The sequence below is a fragment of the Ammodytes marinus genome (genome assembly GCF_949987685.1).
Source record: "Ammodytes marinus genome assembly, chromosome: 5".
Classification (NCBI taxonomy): domain Eukaryota; kingdom Metazoa; phylum Chordata; class Actinopteri; order Uranoscopiformes; family Ammodytidae; genus Ammodytes; species Ammodytes marinus.
In genome coordinates this window covers 26,900,921-26,928,414 of record NC_137234.1, presented here as the reverse complement: position 1 = coordinate 26,928,414, position 27,494 = coordinate 26,900,921, and the positions used below count along the sequence as shown (strand labels likewise).

The following is a 27,494-nucleotide window of genomic DNA, read 5'->3' as shown; positions in this document are numbered from 1 at the left end:
TAACTTTAAAATTGCAATTAATACATAAAACCTAATGTAAATGTTAAGTGATATTCACCCACAATGCAGCATGTGGATTGTATGGGCGCGCACAGAGTACTACCATGTGTCTCATCCTACAGTTGGTAGGGTTGCACCTATGAGGGAGGAGATGTCACACTGTTATCATTCTCATTGGTTCATGTTTTGAGGTTTGGTGACCTCTCTTCATTCTTGTTAAAAGAAAGGGAGGTCAGGCACTTTAAAGACTTTTTATAATCCTCATTCTTCTCACTTGTGATTTGTTTATTTGGCGTGAGAGAGCAGTCGAGGCCAGAAGTGAATGATGCTGTATTTTACATTTTGTGCCCCCCTCCCTCCACCTTTCTCTCTCTCTCTCTCTCTCTCTCTCTCTCTCTCTCTCTCTCTCTCTCTCTCTCTCTCTCTCTCTCTCTCTCTCTCTCTCTCTCTCTCTCTCTCTCTCTCTCTCTCTCTCTCTCTGTCATTGGTTAATTTGAAAAACATATGCAAGACATTTCAGATATCTTGCAGATCAAAAGTGAATATCGTAGCCAGTTGGAATTTTAGATAGTGGTAATCAAATTGCAAGACATCTGCTAGTCCATCAACACACATGTTGTGTGTTATCAGCGCAAGTGTCTAATGAGGACTACGATTCCCATGAGTCAGTCTGGTTGGTTCTTTCTGTAGAGATGATAGGTGTATCTCAATCGAGCGGCCGCAGCCTACGAAGGCTGCATTTGAAGACCGATTGCGTCATAGCGGCGCGCAAAGGCTTGTTCCATTTGGAAGGCTCCTTCATATGCGGCCGAGAAATGCAGCCTTCGTTTCATGGTTTTGAAGGGTCCAACAGATGTGTCCTTTGCGGCCCAACATATCCCGAGATTCATTGCGTTTTTTCAAAGATGGCATAAAATAAAACAAAAAATAACAAAACAGCAACGTGTTGCTCCATCTTCTTAACTTTTATCTTCCTTTCTTATTTTCTTGTACTTTTTTTTTTTTGTCTGGTAGGCAACTTCTTTTTCTTTTTTCCTCCGTCTACAAGGCTGTTTCCGTTGGCAGCAATCAGGGTTGCTAGGCAGCACAGGAGCGGCGAGTCGTCACGCAAGGTAACGGCTTGTTACGCAAACCGGAAATGCTCGTAAACGGAGACCTGCGGAGACCGTCTCGTTTAACACTGCTCGTTCGGCCTTCGAATCGTCCTACACAGGCTATGGCCTTCATAGACCGCGTAGACGGATGCGGCCTCTCGAATGGGATACAGCTGATGTTGTCCTTGAGAGTGTGAGCTCCCATTGAACTTACAGCAGCACACTGGTCTTGTTTTGTGTCAAAGCTACCACCTTTCAGTAAGCAGTGCAGGTTTATCTACTCAAATTGGATGGTTCAATTATTTATGAACTGCGTCAAAAAGTCTCCAGGTTTCATAAAGTTAAAGGCCAGTTGATATTTTCTTTAACACTGTAGTCCAGACAGTACACCCACCATAGAAAGGTTCAGACTGTTACTGTACCGCCACCTTGTGGTCGACCTGTGTCATCATCTTTGAAGGTGAACTACATACAGTACTTCAGTCAAGACGGTTTGAGAACTTCAATTGTTGGATCAGCACCACCACATTTTTCTTTTCTTTGCTGAATTCTGACGTTATTTTATTTTAAATATTCAAGGTATTGATGCTCATATATTTACATTAAAGTCAACCAATTTCCTATGTGTTTTTCTCATAACTGAAAGTCTATATATATTGGACATGAAGTCTGTTGATATATATTTGTGTTGTTTTTATTTTATCTAAAACAAACATTTTACTTGTTGCAGGCATAAACAGGCAGTTTAATATTGAGGTTATCTATTTAACTCCACAATGATTCACAAGCTGCAGAGAAGTTTGAGTTGGAAAAGAATGAGCAAAAATTCAGGGTAGTGTGTGTGTGTCGGGCTCACTCCTATTCTAACCTCTCCCCGTCCCCTTACCCTAACAACCCAGCTGTGATGCCTTAACCTAATCGCCAATTTCAGGAACATTCTATTTGGTGCAATATAAACCTGGGAACATTGAGCCCTGGGGACACTGTAGCTGGATCTCGATGCAGGGGTTGCAGCCCTACGAAGGCTGCATTTGAAGACCGATTGCGTCATAGCGGCGCGCAAAGGCTTGTTCCATTTGCAACTATTTGCAAGGCTCCTTCATATGCGGCCGAGAAATGCAGCCTTCGTTTCACGGTTTTGAAGGCTGCAACAGATGGATCCTTCGCGGCCCAACATATCCCAAGATTCATTGCGTTTTTTCAGAGATGGCATAAAATAAAATAAATAACAAAACAGCAACGTGTTGCTCCATCCTCTTAACTTTTATCTTCCTTTCTTTTTTTCCTTGTACTTTTTTTTCTTTTCGTCTGGTAGGCAACTTTTTTTTCTTTTTTCCTCCGTCTACAAGGCTGTTTCCGTTGGCAGCAATCAGGGTTGCTAGGCAGCACAGGAGCGGCGAGTCGTCACGCAAGGTAACGGCTTGTTACGCAAACCGGAAATGCTCGTAAACGAAGACCTGCGGAGACCGTCTCGTTTAACAACGCTCGTTCGGCCCTGGTTCGGCCTTCGAATCGGCCTTCACAGGCCATAGCCTTCATAGACCGCGTAAATGACGCAAAAGTGCAAACGGAGCTGCAAACAGGTAGGTGACTAGAGACAGAGCAACTGACTGCATGAACTGAAACTACAATCTGGCAGTGTCTGGAAGGTCAGGCCGGGTATATGAAGAGCGGTTGATTGGTGATTGCTGGCAGCTGTGAGGGGCTTCACCTGACTCCCACACACCTGCTCCAACCCTGCAATAAACCAGACAAGCACACGGGCAAAGGGCAAAAAACAAAACAGAGGCAAATGGCCCAGGCAGGATCATGACAGCAAGGGCTTTTTGTAATATTGCAAAGATTTAAGAGCCTTGAATGTGTTAGGGTAACAGGACTGAGTGTAAACCTGGGGACACGACTAAAATGTGTATTTTAACTGAAATATTATGGATTTCTGATGATAACATTTGCATTGAAGCATATATTGAACATAGAATCACACAGCAGTGCAAAAATATTAAGATTTCTGAAGGATTTGTTTCATTATATTTCATTCTAAAGTGTTGTGTTAGAGAGTGTGGACAGGTTAAAAATGCTATTTTTCAGTGTAAACTGTAGTTTTTATCAGTTTTATAAAATACGTATTTTAAATTCACAATCAGGTCAATGTGGAAGAGACATTGCTTAATACATTAATGTATGTTATAATTAATTTTCATGCAAATGTATACCTTTGAAGGCTTGGGGACAGAAATGTCACCCATTTGGCAGAATGGCCCATAAAACGAGCTGCCGGTGACTTCCAGAGCCACTGTTCACTCACACTCCTTTCATCCCAAGGCAAAGTCGAGTTCAACAGTTTATGTGAAACAACAGTTACCGATGGAACTGAGAGCTAATAGGCTAGAGATGTTTTGAGACAGTATAATAATATGATGTATATGCATGTATTTATTTGTCTTCTGTAGGCCTACTTGAATTCATGGTAGCACATTCTTAAAAATACTAAGTTTGCGTAGGCTAATGGTGGCGTTTTCTATTTCTTCTTCTCTCAGGCCTGTGGATGCTTTGTGTAACATTCCAGTGTCTCAGGTGGCTTGTGGGAGCCAGCACTCAGTTGTCCTGACCAAAGGTAGTGGACTGCTATGAATGTACAAGCTGAAAACAAGATTTGTTGGACACAAACCCAAAAAATGCTATAAAATAGTTATATTATAGGCAATAAACTGAAATCAATCAATTGACAAACTACCATCGAGTACCTGTAGCCATCTTCTCTCCCTCAATTACTTATTCACGGCATACAACTTGAACAATCAGTGCGTTGACGTTTCAACAACTACATTTTGCACACACCTCTAGTAAAGGTGGAGTCAGCCATTCTGGAGAATGCTTGTTGTCCCCTCAGGATTCTCTACCTGTCCGTACTGTGTGTACACTGAAAAAATATCCTGTGTTAACACACAGTAAACGTGCATGTTATAGCTTCGGTGGCCCCCTTTGTTTGCATATCTGTTTACAGATCCTAGGCTGTCTATTAAAACCATTTAGTTTTTCAGCCCACGCACAGTATGGACATGGTATAGGATCTGTTAGACAGTTTTTAGACAGAGATGAAATGGGGTGGAGAGGAGAATGACATGTAGAGAACGAGATGGCCTGGAGATTTGAACCCGGGTCCGCTGCGACAAGTACTGAGGGAGGTGGGGCACTCTAGCCACTACCTACACCATGAGCGCCCCCTGAAATCACTGACTGCACCTCTAATTGTGATGGGGATCTACAGTGGGTGGGAAGAACAGTTCGGCCTGGCAGGATCATGCAGGTTGACTCAGAGTCCAATAGTGGCTGAGATGATGGCAAAGTCCATGATAGTAATATTATAATGAGAATACAATATGTGCATATAGTTTTTTTTTCACTTGTTTTTCTCTACAGACGGTCAGGTGTATACGTGGGGCCAAGGCTCCAGAGGCCAGCTGGGTCTGGGGAAGAGGAAGCTCGGGGGCCGATTCACCCCAACACCTTGGCTCTCTGTCAGGGCTCCCTGTGCTCCACATCTCTGCAGGGGGAGAGCAGAGCTTCAACCTCTCTGTCTCTGGAGCTGTGTTCGCCTGGGGAGGGAACGCCTGTGGACAGCTCGGCCTGGCAGACACCACCGGTACAACAAAAAAAACTCATTATAGCTTGCATTTATTTAAATATATATCAATTCTGTAAGATGTAAACCTGTTTTTTTTATTTCTTTTCTACAGACAGACACACACCGACCTCTGTTCATCACCTGAACATTATTGAACACTATTGAACATCTGGTTTACCCTTATGTTGAGTCGGCTCTGCGGCCAAGGGTGGTGAGTAAATTGCATGTTTGTTGTGTAGCCTACGTGTGGACGGCATACACAGTAAATTTTGAAGTGTTAAAATAACACTAAAAGAGTTAAATTTAACACCATTTCCGAGTGTATTTGGTCCCACTCAGAATTGGAGTTAAATTAACTCTCTTCAAAGTGTTACAATTTTAGAGTTAAATTAACTCAAAATAGAGTTAAAAATACACTGTATAGTGTTATTTAAAGCCTTATAGAGTACTTTCTACACCCCGTCTTTTAACTACCGAAATTGACACCAACACTAGGAGGCATTCTACTCCAGCTGTTGTTATATTAACTCAGATAGAGTTAATGGGGTTTGACACTGCATATTTAACACTGGGGAATTTACTGTGTAGCCTTAGGCTAGTGCGGCAGCTAACCTCACCTTGTCCTGCTGTATTCATCCCTGTGGCGTGGCTTACTTTAATTTGTTAATCAGCCACTACAATTAATCAGTCTTCAATTTGTTTTTTAGATAACACAGGAAAAAACAAAGTGAAGAGGTGAATTTGTTCAGTTTGTCCAGCAGAGGGCAGCATGGACATGCCAATAAAGAATGCAAAGGGGAGATTTTTCTTATTTGAGATGGAGATGCATAGTTCATGACAAACTTAAAACTGATTAAAACTGTCCAATCACAGCTTTAGTGGAGAGAGACGTATAGGAACCATGAAGCTTATGATCATTGACACAAGCTGATGGTAGCCCTGATAGACGGCCTTTCACAATAAAGCTGTTTCATGTGGGGAAACGCAAGAGGGACGCATTGACCGACCAAGAGTAATTTGTGTTAAGAATTCACATGTCGTAAATTACAAGCAACCACTCATCTCTATCGCATTAAGTTCCCAAAGTATAACTATCAATACATCCAAGTTACAAATTAATATTAAAAATATGATTTTAAAAGAAAGCACTGATAAAGGACTGTAAGACAGTAAATGGATGTATTTGCAAGAATAATGACACAGAATTTGTGTTTTTTTCTGTCTGTATGTGAATGCTTTTCTCTCAGTATCCCCAAATTGCAGGATGAGGATAAGGCTGTGTGTGTGTGTGTGTGTGTGTGTGTGTGTGTGTGTGTGTGTGTGTGTGTGTGTGTGTGTGTGTGTGTGTCTCCAGCCTGTTTCCATAATGTCACTTTGACTTGGAGGATAGAGTTGATCTCTCCGGGATAATCTACACACCATCATCAGGGTAACATGGAGAAAGGTGAGAGCTTCGTATGTCTAGTGTAAGATCTTACACATTGAATATGTTCTCGCTTTACTCGGCAGATGTCTCAGTGTGGTGAACACAACCAGTGAACCCTACTCATTCAACTGGAGGCGTGAAGACACACAGGTGGCAGTCCATTCCACTGTCTCACCCCATGAGGTACCATCCAGCCTGGGAAGAAAGTGGAAGTAAGGAGGGAAACAAAGTTACATAGTCCTAATCACTAATAAGGCTGTTGGTATCTAATACCATCTGTCTTCCAGTTTCCTTTAGTTACATATGCCATGAAATTCATCTTGTCTTATCCGTCTTCAGTTCAACCATGTCATTCTCAATACCCATCTCATTACTGTTTCTGTTTCCCATCTCCCAAATATCCTAATCCATCACAACACATCCAATCTGATCTCAGTTGTTCCATTATCATCTAATAATATTCACATTTTATCTCATCAATTTCTAGCTCAACGCATCTCTTCCTAATCTTTATTCCTGTCACTCTCAGTGTGTGTGTGTGTGTGTGTGTGTGTGTGTGTGTGTGTGTGCGTGTGTGTGTGTGTGTGTGTGTGTGTGTGTGTGTGTGTGTGTGTGTGTGTGTGTGTGTAAAAAAATATATAATTTCTATCTTATTCTAGCTTTGATTCCTAAATTAAAAAACATTATGGTTTTTCATATACTGGTAAGAATACAGCAAAGACAGGCACCAGATTAATTTGTGTAACATTTTCATCACTAATGTGCACGGTAAAGAGGAGGACAACTTTTCTTCTTTACGTTAGCAAAACCTATCGCTGCGTATTGTGCATTTGCTGATGACTTGACCATTTTATTTGTCTCTGCTTAGTGCTGCTCTATCTGGGTAATGTAATGAACGTTTTATTTACTTGCCAACACTTATTAGTTTGCCTGAGAATGAAAGTGATACATAATGCCCAATGCAACCACTGTCCAGAAAGCTTTATGCGTTAATACTTTTTTTGAAAACCATTTCTTTCAAACATTTATATTGGGTGCTGTGCCAGTCTAAATTGACTGATTTCCTTCATTGTAAATATCCCGTCTAAGCAGGGCCCACAGGTTCTCAATAGGTTTTAAGTCAGGTGAGGATGGGGGTCATGTCATTATTTTTTCATCCTTAAGGCCTTTACTGGCTAGCCATGCAATTGAGTACTTCGATGCATGTGATGGAGCATTGTCCTGCATAAAAATGATGGTCTTCTTGAAAGATGCAGACTTTTTCCTGTACCACTGCTTGAAGAAAGTATCTTCTAGAAACTGGCAGTAGGTTTGGGAGTTGATTTTGAGGCCATCTTCAACCCGAAAAGGTCCAACTAGCTCATCTTTAAAGGCAACTATATATGAGTATCTTTAAAGATGAGCTAGTTGGACCTTTTCAGGTTGAAGATGGCCTCAAAATCAACTCCCAAACCTACTGCCAGTTTCTAGAAGATACTTTCTTGCGCTGGCAAAACAAATCCATTATTCATACACAGCCTAGACCTTGTAAACTGGTATATAAAAAGGGTATGTAAACAAAAGTGGGACAACTATAGCTAGCAACATGCCTGTTTACAGAGCCTACACCGTGTATTAAGTGTTTTTTGCAACAAGCTTTCTCCAGAATGACTGAATCTACCATTAATGCAAAAAACCCAAGCCAGATATGCTCTGTTTGTATTTATTCACGCTATTTAAATATTTTGTCAAAAATGTGTCATAAATATTTCAATAGACGGAATGATTCCTGCAGAGAAAACCTTCCCATGCTTGTCATTCCACACATGTCCATATGGGGGCAATCATGTCAAGTTATTTAACCAATCCTATTGCTCCAGAGATGGGGAAGAAAAGTAATTTAACTGACTTTGTTCGTTGTGGTCTTCATCATCCTTGTAACCTGCCTGTTAAAGTGTCGAAAACACCCTGTGGATCTGTCACAACATTAGAGTTAGGGCAAGGAGGTTAAGAGTTAGGGTAAGGGGGTATGAGTTGAGGAGGTAGGGTAAGGGGGTAAGGAGTTAGGGTAATGGTGTTAGGAGTTAGAGGAACGAGGTAAGGAGAGGGGGAGGCAAGAGTGGGGTAGTATGGTAACACGGATGGGAAAGAATTCAAGAAAAGTGTTGGGTAGAAGGGGGAGTAGGGTTAAGGTAAGGGTAGCAGAGAGAGACAGATTCTCCTCAGCAGATATGTCGTGTTTTGTCTAAACAGCCTCATCCTGATTTGAGGACTTGGTATTGTACTTCTTCTTGCCCTTTTTTGGAAATGTAAGGTAAAACAAAGTAGGTAAAAAGATAAAAGAAAAAGAAACCTGTGTAGTTCAACGTAAATACAGTGTTCTCAGATTTACGGTATAAGGCATGGCCACTATGACAAAGTCCCTGGTATCTTGTGCCAACTTTTTCAATGCTTCCATACCTTACTGAAGGACCTGAAGTGTGTCTCTTCTTCTTGGCCTTATTCACACTGACGTCAGTGTCAGAAGGAGCCATGACAACCTCCTCTGTCCAAGCATCACTCCAACTGTTCCAAGGAGTCTCAGACTGGCATGGACTCTCTTTGTTACTGGAGCGCACAGATTCTTTTAGGTGTGCTTCTTCGGCAGCCTCTTTGTCCTCACTGGAGCAAACTGTTGTTGTGCTCTATATTTCTTTCTGCACTTTATGTTGTTTTAGAATCAAACACATACTGGAAGGAAGCTATTCATTTCTACTTGTATTCCTGATGGAAAACTGTTGAAATACGGACCAAAATAAATGACTTATATTTCTACTCACTTCATGATCCTCCTCCGGTTGTGATGAGCCAATGAGGGGGAAGAGTTGAGGGGGGGACTTTTTTTGGGGTTCTGTTGTGATGTCAAAACCGTCACCACAATCAACCAATACTAGAGAGATTCTATCACTTTGAGGCATAGTCTCTCTCTCTATACTTCTCCATTTCCTCTGGATCCAGAGGGCTTTGAGTGACATTTTCATTCATTCTTACTTTTCACACTTGTTATGATTGCACAAATATTGTTTAGTATTTAGGCTGCAGCAGCAGATATTTTAACTTCAGCTCTGATAGACATCAGTGTTAATGAATGCACGATATACTTAAAGTGGCTACAAGGAACTTTGAGTTGTTGATTACCGCACCCTTTAGTCAAAAGCTGTAATGTACGACTGCAGTACTAAAGATATTTGATAGCATATTTGGTTGGCTTGTGCATTTGTTTAATCATACAGCTTAACACACTAAGTAAAAGCATCAATCCCAGAATGTCAGAGTTGGTTGCATCCTCACTGAAGTTCATTGGGACGTCAGGAGACCTTTCTGCAGCACATGGAGAGGCAGATATAGTGACAGTCTGGACCACATCTTGTCCTGTTCCTGATGAACCTTTTCCCTCAGATCATATCAGCAGAAGCCCAGTCGAGTGTCTCTGAGACGGGCATGCTAAGGGATCTCACACAGGTCTTAGAGGCGGTCAAGGACGCATAGGAGACCAACTTTTCTTGCTTTCCCCGCTGGAGGCTAGAGGTTAAGTGACTCTCTTCTGCCTCAGTCTCCATGTTCTCTTGATCCAGAGGGAAATTGACATACCAACAGCAGAGCAGCATAGTTGGACTGCCTGTCCTTTTCGTTTGGATCCATTATGATCTCACCAATACTGTATTTATTTTTATTTTGTACTTTTTAGAAAGCAGTAAGAGATAATTTAACTTCTGATGCATGCCACTGTTAATATAGGTTTACACACTTTACACACACACACACACACACACATTATAAATAAATCATTGCTGAAAGCTGAAAGGGTGTGACTGTTTAAGGGAAATATAGAATGTGTCTTTGTTCAGTTTAGAAATCAAGCAAAAGACAAAGCAAGGTGCTGGTAATCCCTCGTTATCCCCTCAGCTTGCTCTCTTATCAGACAACTTCTTAGATGTAATCCAAATATATACAATGCATTGGCCCATAATAAATGATTTCAGAATCTAATGAGATTCAGTGAATGCTAAGTGCAACAAAGTCACTATACACTCCAAACCTAACATATCCGTCTGCATAAGAATATAACGACCACTTTTCATTAGACAGATATATATTGGGGTTATGTGGGATATGTAGGATGGGTGTGTTCTGGGGTGGGTGCTGTGATGTAACAGGGGAGGTGGGGGGTGGGGGCTCCTCTCTCTCTCCCCCCATAGAGCGCAGCATGAGCGCTCCGCAGCAAAAGGATGTGTGCAGCGCGCTACTGTAGGGACGGAGTCCACAAACTGCTCAACAAAGAACAAGCCAAACTTCGAGCCCAAGAAAGCCGCGAGCAGCCAAACCCCGTAGACGGTCAGGAGGACAGCGAGTCCGCGACGGCAGCGCAGTCCGGAAACAGCGGCGCCCAGCCCGGTGGAATCGACGGGCTCGTCCGCTGGATCGTCACCAAAATGAGCGACAACAAGAACATCGCGAGTCGGGAGTACGCCTCCAGCAAGGAAGATGTGGCCGTGGCTCAAGAGCAGTTCTTTGCCCAGGAACCACGGAAAGGCATCTCTGTCATTTTGGATGTAAGTATCGAGAGCCACCAGGCATGAGGTCTGCCTGACAGGTTGGGTGGGATGAAGACATCCAGTCCGGACCGGTGCAGTGCGCACTTACGCACAGAAACGATCTTACAATGTACCGTTTTGGCTTGTAGCTTGAGCTAAGCAGCAAAACAGACATGGGTGAGATCTGACGGGTTAACTGACACTTTGTTAACGTATAGGCTACGTGGCTGTCGGGGATCAAACCTGTGGCCCCCCACCCGGCGTCTGGGCAGTCTCAAGTCTGTCCTGTCCAAAATAATTACTGTCCGTTTTTTTTTCATCATATAGACCAATACTATCTGTAGCGTGGCTGTGGCTTATCCGGCTTTCCTCTTAAATAGAAGCATGCATCTTCATAAATGCAGGGCAGTGTAGATTAGCGTTACTTTTTGGAGATAGTTTTAATGTCAGTCCTAAGAAAAGTCCGACGCGCAAAAACGCACTTGGCCGCTGAGCAGCTACACCCACAGCAGCAGCAGCCGCTAGTCAGATCTTCTGTAAGGATGCTCCACATATATAGATTTCTGACAACACTTTAATTATTAAAGAGAATGACTCACTAGTTACCGTGTGTTTTATTGACCCAATTGTTACATAATCCTCAATAATAGGCTAAGAAAATGTTTACTTCATCCCAATTACAAGCGATAATAACAGTATATTAACATTTGCCCTTTACCTTTGATGGATCACATTTATGAATTAAAATACCACTTGTTTTTTGTCTCTTTTTAGGTATAACAATACCCTCACTCACTTATCCCCTATTCATAAATAAATTACTAAATAGGCATATCATATATAATATATAATATCTTATTCTATCTCAAGCATAGTTACGCGGATGCAGAGACGCAGCCTTCTTGTATTGAACGAGGCAATCAAGCAGCGCATTGTACATTTAGGTCCGCTCATTAATACTATTGGGTTTCTTTTTCTTCTTCGCCCCACTAAATCCTTCCCCGTGTATCAGCGGGTGTTGCTCTAATAATGCTTTAATGGGGGTACAAAACAAAATAAAGAAAAGTAGTTCAGGTCCTGCACAACCATGCCCACGACCCAAATAGACTGGCAGACCTACAAAGAAGTGATAAATAGGAAAAAATTAATAATGAACAAGACCAGAGGGCAGATGTATCCCAGTACCCTAAAAACTAACTGTGTTGAGTGGGGCTGATGGTGTAGCCTCATTTGCTGTTGATACTAGTTTTTATGTGTGACACGGAACAGCTGCTCTGTCTTCATTGCAGACGGATACTGTGATGTTAGTATATACAGGCAGGAAAAGAAAATGTTTGAATTTTATGAATGTGTATTGGTTTTGCAATCACCATTATTGTCATATTGAAGAAGTCCGCACCAAAGGGATCAAGTGATTGCTGTGTGTGTGTGTGTGTGCCTGCAGGCAGCCTTTTCCTCATTAGACCCTCTCTGCTTGCTTGTTTCTCATCCTTTGTTGTTTGTGTCTTCTCCTTCATCTTAACCCTGATGCACTTCTTCTATTCTTTAAAGTCAATTCATCCTCTCCTCCTCTCCTCTCCTCTCCTCTCCTCTCCTCTCCTCTCCTCTCCTCTCCTCTCCTCTCCTCTCCTCTCCTCTCCTCTCCTCTCCTCTCCTCTCCTCTCCTCTCCTCTCCTCTCCTCTCCTCTCCTCTCCTGCCGCTCGCTATATCTCTCTCTCCCTCCCTCTCCCTCCCTCTTTCTTTCTCCTCTCCCCCTCTCTCTCTCTCTCCTCTCTTCTCCCTCTCTCTCTCCTCTCCTCTCGCTCGCTATAAATCTCTCTCCCTCTTTCTTTCTCCTCTCCTCTCCCCCTATCTCTCTCTCCTCTCCTCTCTCTCTCTCTCTCTCTCTCTCTCTCTCTCTCTCTCTCTCTCTCTCCTCTTCTCCTCAGCCAGGCCAAGAAAACATCCATTCTTAATAAGTTTAGGAGATGGATGCAACACCCCCCTCCTACCTCCTGTCAGAATTCTGTTCAGTTGTTTTATATTTCTCTCTTTTGCCGTCTCTCATTCTCTTCCCTCTGTGTATTTCTGTTACAACTCACGCGCACACATGCACACACACACACACACACACACACACACACACACACACACACACACACACACACACACACACACACACACACACACACACTTTCCCTCCTCGGCTTGAAAGCAGAACAATGCAGAACAGCTTGTCATTTGGAGTTAATGCGTTTCACTTTGGCCTGTTCAGATGGACTTGGTGGTCACCGCCTGAATGCAACCAGATGAATTTTACAAGCAATAAACTTGAATAGTTCAGAATTTGTAGAGTTGTTGCACTTTCGCAGATGCCCATGAACAAAAATGTAGCCCATAGATTTTCTCAAAATAACAGCTACAATTATTTTCAGTATCCATTATTCTGCTGACTATTATATGACTGGAATCCAAGGTGACAAATAAAAGCATTTCCTCCTCATAGACATGGAGGAAAAAACATTAATCAATTATCAAAATATCTGCAAATTCAGCTTTCTCTTGACCAACTAATGTATCAATAATTTCATCTTTAATTACATTTTCAAAAAAATCCAAAACACATTAAACTAAACAGTAATATACTTATTTCTATTTCTTTAATTGATAACTAAAGTCAGGTGTCCAGTGTAAAGCTTTTTTTTCTGACAGCTTCATACATACAGTAGTTGACAGTTCTTATGAGCCCTGCTCCCGTTCTCGGTAACACTTTATTTGAAGGCGTATACATAACACTGTCATAAGACTGTCAGAAGACTGTCATTACACTGTCATGACACCTGTCATGAACATTATGAATGGTTATGACTGTTGTCATAAAGTGTCATTCGGTAAATTATGTCACGTTTAATGCCACATTGACATTGTATGAGATGTCTTTTTTATGACAACCTGACATAAGCTAAGACAAAATAACTTGTCGATGTCTTTGTAATGACAACCTGACATAAGCTGAGACAAAATAACTTGTCTGTGTCTTTGTAATGACAACCTGACATTAATGAAGACAAAATATCTTGGTTATGTCGACTTGACATTAACCAATAACATTACCTGTCATAAACATGTAATAGTAGGCTTAATAATCAAATGTAAAGAAACTATTTTGATTTATGTTGTAAGATTACATTAAACTGTCATATGTGGAAGGTTTTGATATTGACTGTCATGAGACCTTCATTATATCTTATATGTCCCGCCTGAATAATGGGGCTAAGTTAATCCTTGTGTGGTGTTCATATTGTTGTTACACAGCCAGTTTTCCTGGGTTCTGGTGGACCCGATGCATTTTAGGGTTTTTTAACTCAACACAATCAAACATTTTATGTTAAAATACTCAACAGATGTTTACTTCATCCCAGTCACAAGCAATAATAACAGCATATGGTTAATATTTGCCCTTTACCTTTGATGGATCACATTTATGAATTAAAATACCACTTGTTTTTTGTCTCTTTTTAAGTAGAAAAATACCCTCACTCACTTATCCCCTATTGGCTGGAGAGACGTCTATTATAGTTGTCAGTCCTTCACAAGAATAGTTAATGCCGTAACAGTGATGACAGCTTTTCTCAGAAGAAAATAAGGATCCTCCCTCCCTCCCTCCTTCCCTCTCTCCCCCCCTCCCTCCCACTCTCTTTCTCTCGGTTCATTTCATCTTTCGTTTCCCCCCTCCAACATGTCTTTTTCTGTGTCTTCCACAGCTTCTCTGTCATTGTGCAGCTTTCTGACAGTTGTTGTCTGTACAGGAACAGTTTGTATCATACTGAGAAAACACTGATGAAAGAACCAGACCTGGCACTTTCAATTCCATAGGGGGAGAGAAGCTTTCACTCAAGCTCAAAAGAAGCTCCCCGAATCATGTGCATACATACAGACAGTGAATGTGCTGCACATGTACATGGCAAGTAATCATCAGTCAGTCATGTCAGATCAGTGACTTAGCTCTCTCTCTCTCCTTTTCTGTGTGCGAAAGTGAGAAACCAAATTAATGTGTGTGTGTGTGTGTGTGTGTTAGTGTGTGTGTGTGTGTAAATATGTGTGAGTTTTTATGCTCTGTCACACTAATAAAGTTTTCAGTCGTATGGCTCCTAACATGTCTTTTCTCAGAGCACTGCACCTGAAGTGGTGGAGGGTGTTTGTGTGTGATTCAAGTCCTGTTGTGGACTCACTATGGGTCTTTCTATTCCCAGTTATTCACTCATGGGGTTTCTAATTTTGCTGCAAAGAATCTGTAGTTGTGTTCCTCTTCATTACATGTGTTTAACCGTCAGTCTCCTAAGCAAGGACACCGCACAGCGCTCATAGCTGCAGAGCGTTATTGATCATCTTTATTGCCAATGTTGTTAATTGCTTTCTGATTCTGGATCAGATTCCCACCTGCACTAGTGAGGTCGTGAAGTTGAGTTAACTGCTTAAAATGAGGAAATTTTAATATGACAAATTTGCATACTTTAGCAGTTGAGCGTAGGTCTAGATGTACAGGTATCCAATCAATTTGACCTTCGAATTTTTTATGTTATATTATATTATATTATATTATATTATATTATATTATATTATATTATATTATATTATATTATATTATATTATATTATATTATATTATATTATATTATATTATATTATATATATACAGTATATCTATATATGTATACATATATAGTTAATTCAGTTCACAAGTCAATTTGCAATTGTTCTGTGTGAACTAGGCTTTTCCAGGCTGCACATCTTAATACTTTAGTACTGCTGCATGCAGTGTCAAAGTTGGTGAATATGCTACATTGCTGCTGCCATCAGATGGTGCCTTTGAGTGATAGTAACTACACTGCCTTTGCTTTTTTTTCACAGATATTCAGAAGAGCTGACAAAGATGGTGAGTGATTTTATTGACTATTTTCATTGCTCTCTGCAGACCTGGAGAGAAAACTGAAATGTTATTTTCCATTATGTATCATTTGTTTAACATCATTCATTAGGGAGATACACTGTACACAGTAGAATCAAATGATGAATGTTAATTAACAGTATTATTACATCTAATAAACTCGGATTAAGGAGGATTACTAGTTTTATCATGGCATGCAGTACTCACAATCTCAGATGGATTTACATTGTTTTAACTATACCTCCACCAATGAGGTAATGTTTTTGATCCCATGTTGCTGCATTCTAATACTTTCAGCTCCCAGGTATTGTGCATACTTGCTCAAAGGTATGGATGGAAGCGTACTAGCGTTTAAAAAAAATTGTAACAGAAAAAAAAGCTGCTTTAAGATAGCTTTAGTATATAAAATAACAACCACAGAGGGTTAGCACAGCCATGGCACTGGGGGCATGAACACTCTCTGAACACCTTCATACTGTTTGCGTCTGCAGTGTTGCTTCCAGTGGCAAAAAAAAATCAAAAGAAGAGAATCTAACAAGCAACCTGTTCTAAACTTGTTTGACCTCATTTGGAAGGTTTTAAAGCCAGATGATTGTGTTCCTGCACAGACTTGAGATGTATTGTGTTGTTGGAAACTACCAGGCTATCATCCTGCTGTCTGAGCTGCTGCTGCTGCTTCAGCGTCATTCATTTTTTTAGAAAATCAGGATATTACAAGAAGTGCTTTCAAAGGATGAAGTTGATATTAACTGTGTAGCTGTGCCAGTAAGTAGTTTGTTTATATTCTGTGTCTTTCCCTTCTCCCTTTACATCTAAGCCCGCTCTATCAGTCTCTCCTTTTTCTCATCATTTCCCCACATGCTTCCTTTATCCCGTCACTGTGTCGTTGACAAAAAATAATTCATCTAATGAGGAACACATCATAAAAGGCTTTGCTTTCATGGCAGCCAGATGGCCATTCGCTCTTCCACTGTGTGTGTGTGTGTGTGTGTGTGTGTGTTTGTTTGTCTATGGATGGGGTGTCTCCGCTTTCCAAGATGACTCTTTTGCCTCATCTCCAGCACAGCTATGTTCCACGAAAATGATCTCTGTAAAAAAAAAAGATATGTGTGTTCTCCCTTTTAAAGTGCTTGGTGCACACATGGCGGCTCATTTAGGCTTCGCTTAGTCCACTCATCAACTGAAATTGTAGGCCAGCGACGATGATGGTGATGATTTTAATTGTTGACATCGTTGATGCGAGTGACATTATTGTCTCGCCTGGGGTTATTCGAAGAGATGATGGCGCCGTTACAACAGACTGTGGCATCAGCTGTCAACATTCGAAACACTCACACTACCAAATTAACCAACTGTTTAGACATAGAGAGTCACTTAAGACACAACAACATTACATGTTCGCGTCATGCTAATCTCATGCCGAGCATGGACCAGTTGTACCAACATGCAAAAAAACGTCTCTTTCTCTCCGCCGCGAGTAAGCTGTTAGATTGTGTGCAACTTTATGAGAACAGTCTCTTGGGGGGTGTTTCAACAACTCAAAAACACACGGTTGCAAACTGCCTTTTAAGAGGCAAATATGAGTCTGGCTGGGTGAGGGGGGGTGGGGGGTGGGGGCTGCTACAGAACCAGAGAGATGAAAGACTCAGAGTCGGTGAGGAACAGAGAGGGAAGATAGAGGAGAAAAGAAAAGCTCATGGTTATTATGAAGAAACGTAGCTATTTGAAGCTATTTGATGTATGGAACGCGGGCTAGAAAATGAAGAAGAACCAGTGAGCCCAAACTGGAGAAGAGCTATTTTTATCCTCCTCCTCCTCCTCCTCCTCTCTTCTGGGAGACGACTGGGGAACTGTTTTAATGAGAGAGGGAGAGGGAGAGAGAGAGAGAGAGGGAGAGAGAGAGAGAGAGAGAGAGAGGGAGAGAGAGAGAGGGAGATGCTAACAGGGAGAGGAGAGAATTGTTAAAAAAGAATAGAAGGTTCAGGGAGGGCGAGATTGACAGAAGGAGAGGCAGGACCTGGCAAGGGAGAGCGGAGAGAAAGAGAAAAGAAGGGCAGGTCATTGAAAGGAAGAGGAGCAATGGAGGAAGAAGAGTGTATCATATATCTCCTATATCGTAATTGGGTTTTAATTGGTTGAGTTCTGTCATACATTCATAGTCGGCCTGCCTGCCTCCGAGCTGCTGAAACGGCAAGCCAGGGAGTGTGTGTGTGTGTGTGTGTGCATATGCATCAGTGTGTATTCATCATGCATCGACATCTATTCAAATGCAAGTCGCATCGTCAGGCATTTTTCTTTATGTATGTGTGTGTGTGTGTGTGTGTGTGTGTGTGTGTGTGTGTGCCTGTGTGAACATAAGTATAAGTGTATGAGTACGCTCGGTTGCATATGTATGTGTGTGCTGGGTGTTTTTTTTTTTTTTTTTTTTTTTTTTTTACAATTTTCACGTCTGGCTCAAATACGTTGTTGTGCAGCTGGTGGAGTGCTTCAGCAGGAAATAATTATCTGAAATAGTTGCATCATCCGACAGCACTTCATTTACTGTTTGCACTTGCATCAGCTTACACTCTGCCACAGTCCAATGAGCTGCCGCTGTTTGAAACCCTAATCTTTGCAAGCACAGTTAACCTTATTCAATAATAACTTGGGTTAACATTTGTAATTGCACATTCTCTGTAAATGCTGACTGAAATAATTCCCCCGTTGGATTTGCATTTTAATTGCACTTCTAAAAATTGAAGTCATGCCACATACAGTCCTGAAAAAAAGTTAAAGATTGTGAAATAAATAAATATGTTTAAACACATTTGTTCACAGCTTCTCCCGCTGCTTTTACCAGTAGATATGTTGACTCTCTCACGGTAGGAACACAACTTGCACAATAGCAGGACCCTGAAACTGGGGAGAATTCAGCCAGCTTTTATACAATGATTTACACCTGCGTTCCCTGCTATGACATGTCAAAATGTCTGCTGCAATGAAGGACTATGCTTTTATTCAGTATACAGATTAACATCACCAAGCTTTTACACAAAGAAATGTCTGTCCTTGTATGCCCTGCACACCCACACAGGTGTTTTCCGTAATTTTTTTCACTAATTAGAACTCTGTTGAAATGGTGTAATGCGAATTATGTAAGTCACCACACTCAATGCACCAATGAGCTGGGTATTTAATGTGTCTTCAATTTGATTAATGGGACTGTGCATGTGGGATCACTATCACATTAATCATGTTTCCATCCGACTTAAGCACACATGTTTGTAGAAAATATGCAAATCAAAATGCAGATTACATGCTTCCATCCACTCCTGTTGTGTGAATATGAGGAGATGCTTCATTGAGATAAACAGCTAGTGGGGCTAATTGTCTAGTTTGGCTGCCATTAAACCACTGCAGAGTAGTGGGGACACAGTGAGGATGATGCACATTAATGAAGAATGCATGTGCATGCCATTGCCCTGTGATGCATGTGGTGGAATTTACTGTACACCGTTTTATTTGGGCGTCCAGTCTCTTAAGTGCGAAATGTGTACTCTACATAGGCCCCTCAAAAATTCACACCACACAGAATGACATAAGTAGGCAATGGCATGGACACTTCTTTCATCTAACCCTATATGACGAAGGTTGGAGGCAAAAATTATATTAATTTAACTTTTCCCCTGACAGTGATTGCACACAATCACATTGAAATGTCAAATTACTGCTCACTGGTTAAACTATTAAATATCTACTGAGCTAGTATACAGTGAGTAGTGAATGATTAAGGAGCGCTCCAAGGAGAGGTCTAATTAGGTAATGTATTGTAAGTGAAAACACCTTTTTTGGGTCAGCCATGCTTGTTTATTTGACCCTTTGCCTTGAAGCGGGTGTGTTTTATTTTGTTGTTGTTGTTGCCTTGCCTCTTGCCTTGTGGCTCATCAGCTATCAGCCATCTTGCTAATTATGTTCACAGTGTTTGACATGAAGACAGGATAGCAGACGGAGTTTGGGGAGGCTTGTTTTATCCATGCTGTCAAGGCTAGACAGAATTACAACCTCACAGCTAAAAAGCAAATTGGGGGATGTGCAGCTGCCTCGGCATCAGTGTGGCCAAGCATAGCTCCTCACTGTTACATCAATGATACTCCTTTTTCCACCAAGGCAGTTTACAAGGGTTGCCATAGAACTAACTGTGATTGTGAACCATGATGTACTAGCACCAGTCCAAAAACTAGAACCAGGTTCATGATGATCAAAATGGGGTATGAACGACTTCCTAATGTTTGGGATATTTGCTATATCCTATTCCTTTATTTTTTTGTTTGGGTTTATTTTTGCTTTTCAGTTTTTTCTCTTTTTTCCTGCAGTGCTATCACAGCCCATAGCTACTCCTTATTTTCTGTTTGAACAAGCAATTTTGAAGAGAGATGACAAATGAGAATGACCCAAAGCCATTTTCTACTTCTCTAACCTTGTTGTTTCCACTCACCAGCCTCTATGTGCTGTTTTGGATTCATTGAGTGAGTTGTATCTCGTCTGTGCTTAAATAATCATCACAACCCCCTGTCAACAATATTTGCACACTGTCATATACTGTATAGCAACAGTTTAGCAGGTGGCCATTACTTCTGTCAATCTTGCCAAGTCTTATCTTAGATTCTGGTAGAAATTAAAGATTGGTTCTACTTTTTGCGGCAGATAGTCATCGTCACTTGGTATCACTTAGTCTACTTTGCTTTGGACCCCTGGCACCTTTTGAGTGTTATGTCATGTAAATGATCTCAGTGGTTGTCATGATATATAACTGGTTTTGCCAACTTATGGCAAATTTCTATGACCCCCATTAGCAACTGTTTCACATAGGCATGAGATAGACAGCCTCAAGCAGGGTGGCAAAGTGTGGGCAAGACTGGACTGAAATGACCAATAAGTGAAGAGGAAAGATAGTATGAAGGAAAAGGAGAGATGTTTAAAGCTATACTACTAAGAAAAAAACCTGTTACCCCATGTACTGTATGCACCGACAGTGTTGTTGTCATTACTCAGAATTCCCTAGATGGGCGACAGAAGTTACGCACTATAGCTTTTTTTTAAAAAACGGGATATAAAATAAACTTTTAAGAAACTGAAAACTAAGAGGTCAAGTTTGCCAAAGAGAGAGAGTGTGTGGAGAAGGAGGGGGAATATAAACACATGAGGTAAGGGAGGATGAGGAGTTTGTGTCAGGAGAGCTTGCTGTATCGCTGTCAATAGAAAGAATAAGACAGGGATATAAGAAAGACATGAAATCAGTTCAGGTGTGTCAACCGACCAGTGGCAGACCTGAGGGAGAGACAGGAGTGACAGATAAGGCAGTGCAGACACATCATGCACCGGGCTATTTTTATTCAACAGGAGCCAGGTTTTTCAGCATTCACTTAATGCACAGGTCTTGAAAAGAGGCTTGGTTACATCTCTGTTTCCAAAGCCCGTGCAAGGAGTTTTTAAGGTCAGCGTCTCAGCCTTTTTGAAGTGTACAGGAATACTTTGACATTTTTTGGAAAATATGCTTATTAACTATCTTATCCAGACGGAGGGAGATTGATATCACTCTTACATTTGGCAGGCTTATATCCTTAATATAAAGCTGAAGCTCAGAATAAGTTAGCTTGGCTTAACTTAGCATAAGGCTGGAGGCACTTGTTTCCCAAAAGTTAAAGCAAAAACTTGACATTATAGGAAGTATGACTTTAAAAAAAAATCAGGCGAAGAGTAAGAAAATAATCTCCATACCAGTCTCATATCTGAAGTGGGTTAGCTTATTCAAATATTGAAGTGGGGGAAAACTGTTAGCCTGTTATAACTTCACCTTTAAAGATAATTGTATTCACATTACATCTTATACTAATATAATTTTGTATTTACTTGGCTTTTAAATAATTTTTTTTTAATTGCATACAGTCCTCTAGTAAGACAACCAGCCAGTTATTCAATCCAAAAGACAAAGGTTTTCTACGAGGAGGAAAAAAGTTGAATAAGGATATCCAGCACTACCAACTGTGGTATAACTTCACCTACATCATACCATAAGTAGCTAGCCTGGCTCCGCCCGCCTACCTACTTCCGCCCAAATTTCATTTTCCCTTCAGTAGTCAGTCTGGTGGTGGGGCGTATTAGTGAGATTTTTCTACGTATCCAATCAGCGAACAGAGGAAGTGGCTGAGAACGATGAGGTCGAAGTCGCGCTCCAGTTTCAGTTGAATGCTGCGTTCCCTTACGCTCGGAACTCGGAAATTTCTGACTTGTTAGTTCCGAGTTCCGACCTGTCTGTGTTCCAGTGCATCTGCTCGGGAAAGTATGGACGCCTACAACCTTTCTCATCCAAATAACTAAACGTTAGGCTCTAGCAAGTTACCGTTGCCAGGTACCGGTAGATCCATAGACTACAATATGTAGTGAAGTCGGAAATTTCCGAGTTCCCTGAACGCACCGTCAAAAGCCGGCTCACGACCAAACGTTATGCGATTGGTTGGCTAATCCAGAGTGGCACTGAGCAGATCCAATAGTTTTGAACTTCAACAGACACCCGCCTCCAAGTGAGTGAACGTTTGCCAATTAGAGCACTTCCAGATCTTCTGTACAAATGAAATGAAGTACGATGGTCTGGTAGCGCCAGGCTAATAAGTAGCAGTAGTAGTAGTACTTTATTCACATAACTACCACAACAACCTCACAGCTCATTAGTTAGCCTTTTTTCTTTTCTTTTTTTTAGGTTACAAACTCAAACTCCCAAAATGAACTTTTGATAAAAAAAACATACTTTCTGCTGTCACTTGAAAAAAAAGTATTGGTAATCTGGGATGTGCATGGATCAAAATGTAATAAAACGTTCTGCATGACACTTGGGCCTAAATAACTAACAGTCTTAAGAGTGTACATACACTGTAGTTACATGCTTACTGAAAATGCCGAAAATTCTCTGGAGGAACTAGTGTGCATTGTTTAGAAGGAAGCAGAAACTGGTGCACATCAATCAAATGATCAAAATGATCCTTTTAGAAATTAACATTGAGTCTCTTTTTTGGAATCAAAGATTTTAACTGTTAAAATGACGATGAATATTAGCCTCGTCTGCCCTCACAAGCTGTTAGCTCTTCAGTGAGCCAGTCAGTCAGAATGGTGTCATGTGTATCTAATTACCTGCGCTCTTTAATCACTGACACTGCTGCTAACAAGCCCCAGAGTGCCACACAGCGAGGGACAGACCGAGAAGAGACGACAGGAATAGAGAGGGGGGAGTTCTGTCAGAGTCAGGGAGCACACAGGGAGAGGAAATGGGTTTTTCTTGTATAGGACACAATAAGAAATGTCAGAATGTGCTTTCACTGTTCAGCTCGTTTTACCTTGGAAAAAACCCAATACATGGTTTCCCCAAATTAAAATAACAACTGAAAATGTATAAATTGCAGACACCACAGTATGTCATCGTTGCTTTCAGCCGACTCCTCTGGTGTATAATCTTGTGTTTCTGCCAGGTGATCCAGTGTGCAGGCTCCTGAGAATAAGGGTGTTTTTTTCCTCACCTAATAGTCCAAACCAGTTCTGCAAGCGCACTGAAGGACTTTTCGGGACAAACATATGTACTGTCGTCACTATTCCGGTGTGTATTCAAGTGTGTCTATTCAATAGCTTAGGTAGTCTTCATCAGTTTTGAATGAATGAGTGAAGAAAATGCTCACCATCGGCAGTGTGCGGCTCATTTCCCTCACAGTATCTCAGTGTGTGTATAGGCTGCAGGGTTGTGGACCGGCAGCTGATTGTTCTAAATAACTTCATTGAAATCCATACGATGCTGGAACACTGCTGAGCTCATATTCAGTCTGCTGCCGACAGTGTTGGGCTTTACCACAGAAGGAACTAAACAGAATGAAATCAGCTAAATCTGACAAGGGAGCAGAAATTGGCGGAACACAGGCACTCACAGCCCGCTGCGCATAGAGAACAATATAGTATGAGTTTGGGACGTCTCGTTTAGGCAGACATGAGGTTGTAGCCCATTGTCTGCCTGAAGACGAAAAGCAAAGATGCATCATGTACTGTATGTATCTACTACTGTATGTCTACAAAATGGACATGAAAGTTTAATGTCCAGACACCCAGCTCCAGCTTTTCCAAACAGAACCTAGTAGGTGTGAATGAGTTAACCAGTGACGTGGTGTGAAGCGAAGCAGCAGAGTTAGTGTGTGGAGGTTCCTTTGGTGGCCCAGGGAAGAAAGAGCGAGGGAGGGGGAGCGGGAGGACTGGAGGGGGGGGGGGGAGGGATTTGTCTCGCTTTGTTCACGGTCTTGGGTCTCCTGGATTTGGATCAAAGGGCTGAGAGTTAAGACGCCCCTTTGAAGATGTTTTTCCTCACCTGACGCTTTCCTGCCCTCCGCCGAACCCCCCGGATCAATCCCCCTCTCTTTTTCGGCCCATTCACTCGGGATATTTGGAACGGTATATAAAAAACTGCAGAAGCACGGAAGAAGAGGGAAGGATGGCTGGATTTGGTACAGCATTTTGAACTCAGTCAGATGATACAAAGTGAATGATATACAGTATAAAATGGAAGTGGAATTTTATCTTTTGGAGCCTCTGTTTTTAGGATTTACCATGGTTTCTTTCAAGGCTTTTCACATAGTACTGTATATTATTTTTTTATTGTTGGCAGGAAGAGCCCTGGAGAACTACTGGCAGTTTAAAATGTATCTTCCTTCCTCCTCTCATTTCTTTTTCAGTCAGACATAATCATTTCAAACAGCTGTAGTGTAGTGGCTATCTTTGTACTCGCTTCTCTTACTAAATGACATGAGACTGCCTCACTCGTTGGGTCGACAATGCTCGGCAAAGGCAGTGCCGTAGACGGTAAAACGGTACGGTAAAACACCTGTGTTGCTCCGCCCTCTGCTCATTTATTCAATAAGGTCAGCACCACTCACACAACAACAAAAACAACTTCCTGTTATCTAAACATGCGCACGGAGGCTTCACAAGAAATAACAATACTTTCAAAATAATATCTCTAGAATAATATTGTTCAACAATACAAAAATAGGCAACAGTTTACAATAAGGGTACATTAATTAACTGTGAGTAAAGGCTTATAGCTAATCAACTCTTCAGTTTTTAACGGTTAGTAAATGCTTGGACAATGCTCATTAAGCATTGACTAAGCATTAACTTACAGATAAAAATGTACCCTTATTGTAAAATGTTATCCAAAAAGAAACTAAACATGAAAATGGCGCCTACAAACTGCCTCTCCTTGCTTTCTTTCCCTCCATCCTCCCTTCTTTAATTTCCTCTTTTTCTCATCTCCATCCACCTTCAATTCCCCTCGCGCTGCATCAACTCGGTGCTCTAGTGACAGCCTGGACTCATTTGGCCGCACTGCTGAAAGCAAAGCTGAGCCTGCCTGTGGGATGAGCGGGCTATCCTCTCTCCTCCATGTTCCCTCCTCACTACCCCCGCCCAGCCCCCTTCTATATACAGTATTCTCCCCCCGTCTCTTCTCCTCTTCTCCCTCATGTTCCCCATGTTGGATCAGCCCCAGCTCTCTACCCACTGCTCCAGCTCATCTCCCCTCACACTCTTCTCCTAGTTATCATATACCTTGCAGCTCCCTCTCCGTGCCTGTGTAATCCTCTCTGTTCTACCCTCTGTTCCCTCGCTCCATCCCTCCGTCATCTCCTGATCTTCTCTCCTGAGCAGATAGAGCTCTCACTGTGTGAAAGGGGGAAAGACAGAAAGCATGACAACAGGCGAACTGACACACATTCACAAATAAATCATAATTATGAAATGTTATTTTTATTAAAAGAGTTTGGTGAAATATGAGGCAAAATAAGTGAGATATTGATGCACCGCAGAGGGTTTTTTGACCTGTGAGGTGCGTGCCTCCCTTGGGAGATTTGATGAGGTGCATTGGGGGAGAGTTGACACATGTAGGAGTTCCAAATACAATTAGTTGATTTGACATAGTAGTTGATTTTCGATCTTATCAACAAAGCATTTGAAGCAGCAGCAGTGGTTGTTACTTTCCACTCACCGAGCAAATGAAGGTACTTTCATACAGCCCAACAGCTGTAATTTACATCTAAATATGTACTCTGAGTCATCACTCAATTAAATCCGAACACACAGACAAGCAACACAAGTTGCAGCCCACTCAATTAAATCCATGGCAACATAATGCTCCCTGTTTACAGCCCTCAGCAGTAGTTCTGAAACCTCCTCCATGAAGGAGTGAGGCAAAGATTATGACACAGGTGACCAAACTGTAGGTCCAAATAAATTCAACTCTGGAGATCTACGACTACTATGTGCAGACGCATTCTATTCTTCAGATTTACAAGGCTGCACGTACGCCAGATCCTGTCTCGTAAAATCTCAACGATTGTGGAACCGGACTCATTTGCACAAGCCTTTATTTTCCACTCCTCCAATTAGCCGTACATTGATGTAGAATTGCCCTTATAAGAATCCGTCTGCATGTTGTGCCGCACCACAAATTAGATCTGTCTATGTGTCAAGCAGAACAAAATGTTACCGATAGTTTTGCATCTGCGTTACGAACATGCAGTGGCTATTCATTGCACCTGTACCATGTGTCTATCACATAGCTGACCCACCACTGCAGTGAAATCTCAATCAACATTGTAGCAGCCAATAATGCAATAACGGCCAATAACGTAATAACGGCCAAAGACATAATAGTTCCATTTTTGTATGTAATGAAAGTCAATAATGTATCCACAATCATTATCAAAGTCAACAAAGATGATTAATGATTCATTTATACTTCTCAATAATTCAGAATCAAATGGAAAATACATCAACAGGTCAGTGATACAATTCACTCACTCAACTAACATCACAGTGAGTGAAATTTCGCAAGCAAGCTAAAGAAACTATCCCTGCATTCCAATCCCCATACTTCCATACTATTTAGTATGCCCGAAAAAGATTTAGGATGCCCCAATACATGCACGTCAATTGTAGTATGGTGAAAATACAAAAATACCCCACTAACTCCAATAGCATTTTGGAGTATTCGTCTTTGTTCTTGACATTTCGCGACATAATGAAAAAACATCTTCCTTATCTGATTTTCTTTTCTCTCCTGTGGCCCTAAAACTCTTCTGTATTTTAGTATGCAGTGTAGTAAAAAGAAAGAGTTTGTCATTTGAAACGCTGGGTATGCTTTTACAATGTTATTATGTACCTCTATTTCATATACATGCCATCATCTCACCTGCAGGGATCTCTTGAAAGCTAGTATACAACTGGGCCGAAGTATGAGTGATATGCCCACTTTCTTATATTATAAAAAAAAAATGTATGTGTCGGCGTATGGATGTTTTTTTGTGCATACACATTGTTTATGCATCTGGTCCCTGGTGTAGACCAAAGCATAGACATATCCAGTGCCCTGCTGAATTTGTATTCCATGTGGAGTAAACAAGCCTCTAAACGTGGCACTAAAATCATAACAAATAACCAAAAAATGCATCTAATCAATATGAAATAAAACCCCAAGTGGAAAAATATATATTTGCATCATCACGTTTGGCCTTTTTTTCCAACTGGTTGTTTCGCAACTTTCGCAATCACCTGCCCTCAGGAAGACGTTACAGGACACTGAGCACCCGCACAACAAGACTGCAAAACAGTTTCTATCATAGAGCTGTGACAATACTAAACTCTACTCCCACTCTACAGCCACACTGATATTCCCTTTCTCATACACACATGATTGCACTATTGCACTATCGACACTTAAGAACTTGGACTTTTTAATTTTTTAATTTATATATATATTCTATGTATCTATATTTATATATATATATTGCCGTTATTGCTGATA

The 27,494-nt window shown here is 41.3% G+C and overlaps 1 protein-coding gene across 1 annotated transcript in view; it reads left to right on the top strand.

The window, feature by feature from the left end:
• Positions 1-10,392: 10,392 nt before the first annotated feature.
• The window catches only part of necab2 (N-terminal EF-hand calcium binding protein 2), a gene marked incomplete at both ends in the record, with an annotated part of 122,981 nt that continues 105,879 nt past the window's right edge, over positions 10,393-27,494 (top strand). The window contains 2 exons of the mRNA XM_080028149.1: positions 10,393-10,716; positions 15,589-15,613. Of these exons, the coding sequence (XP_079884275.1) occupies positions 10,393-10,716; positions 15,589-15,613 (349 nt within the window). The remainder of the gene's footprint in view (positions 10,717-15,588; positions 15,614-27,494) is intronic.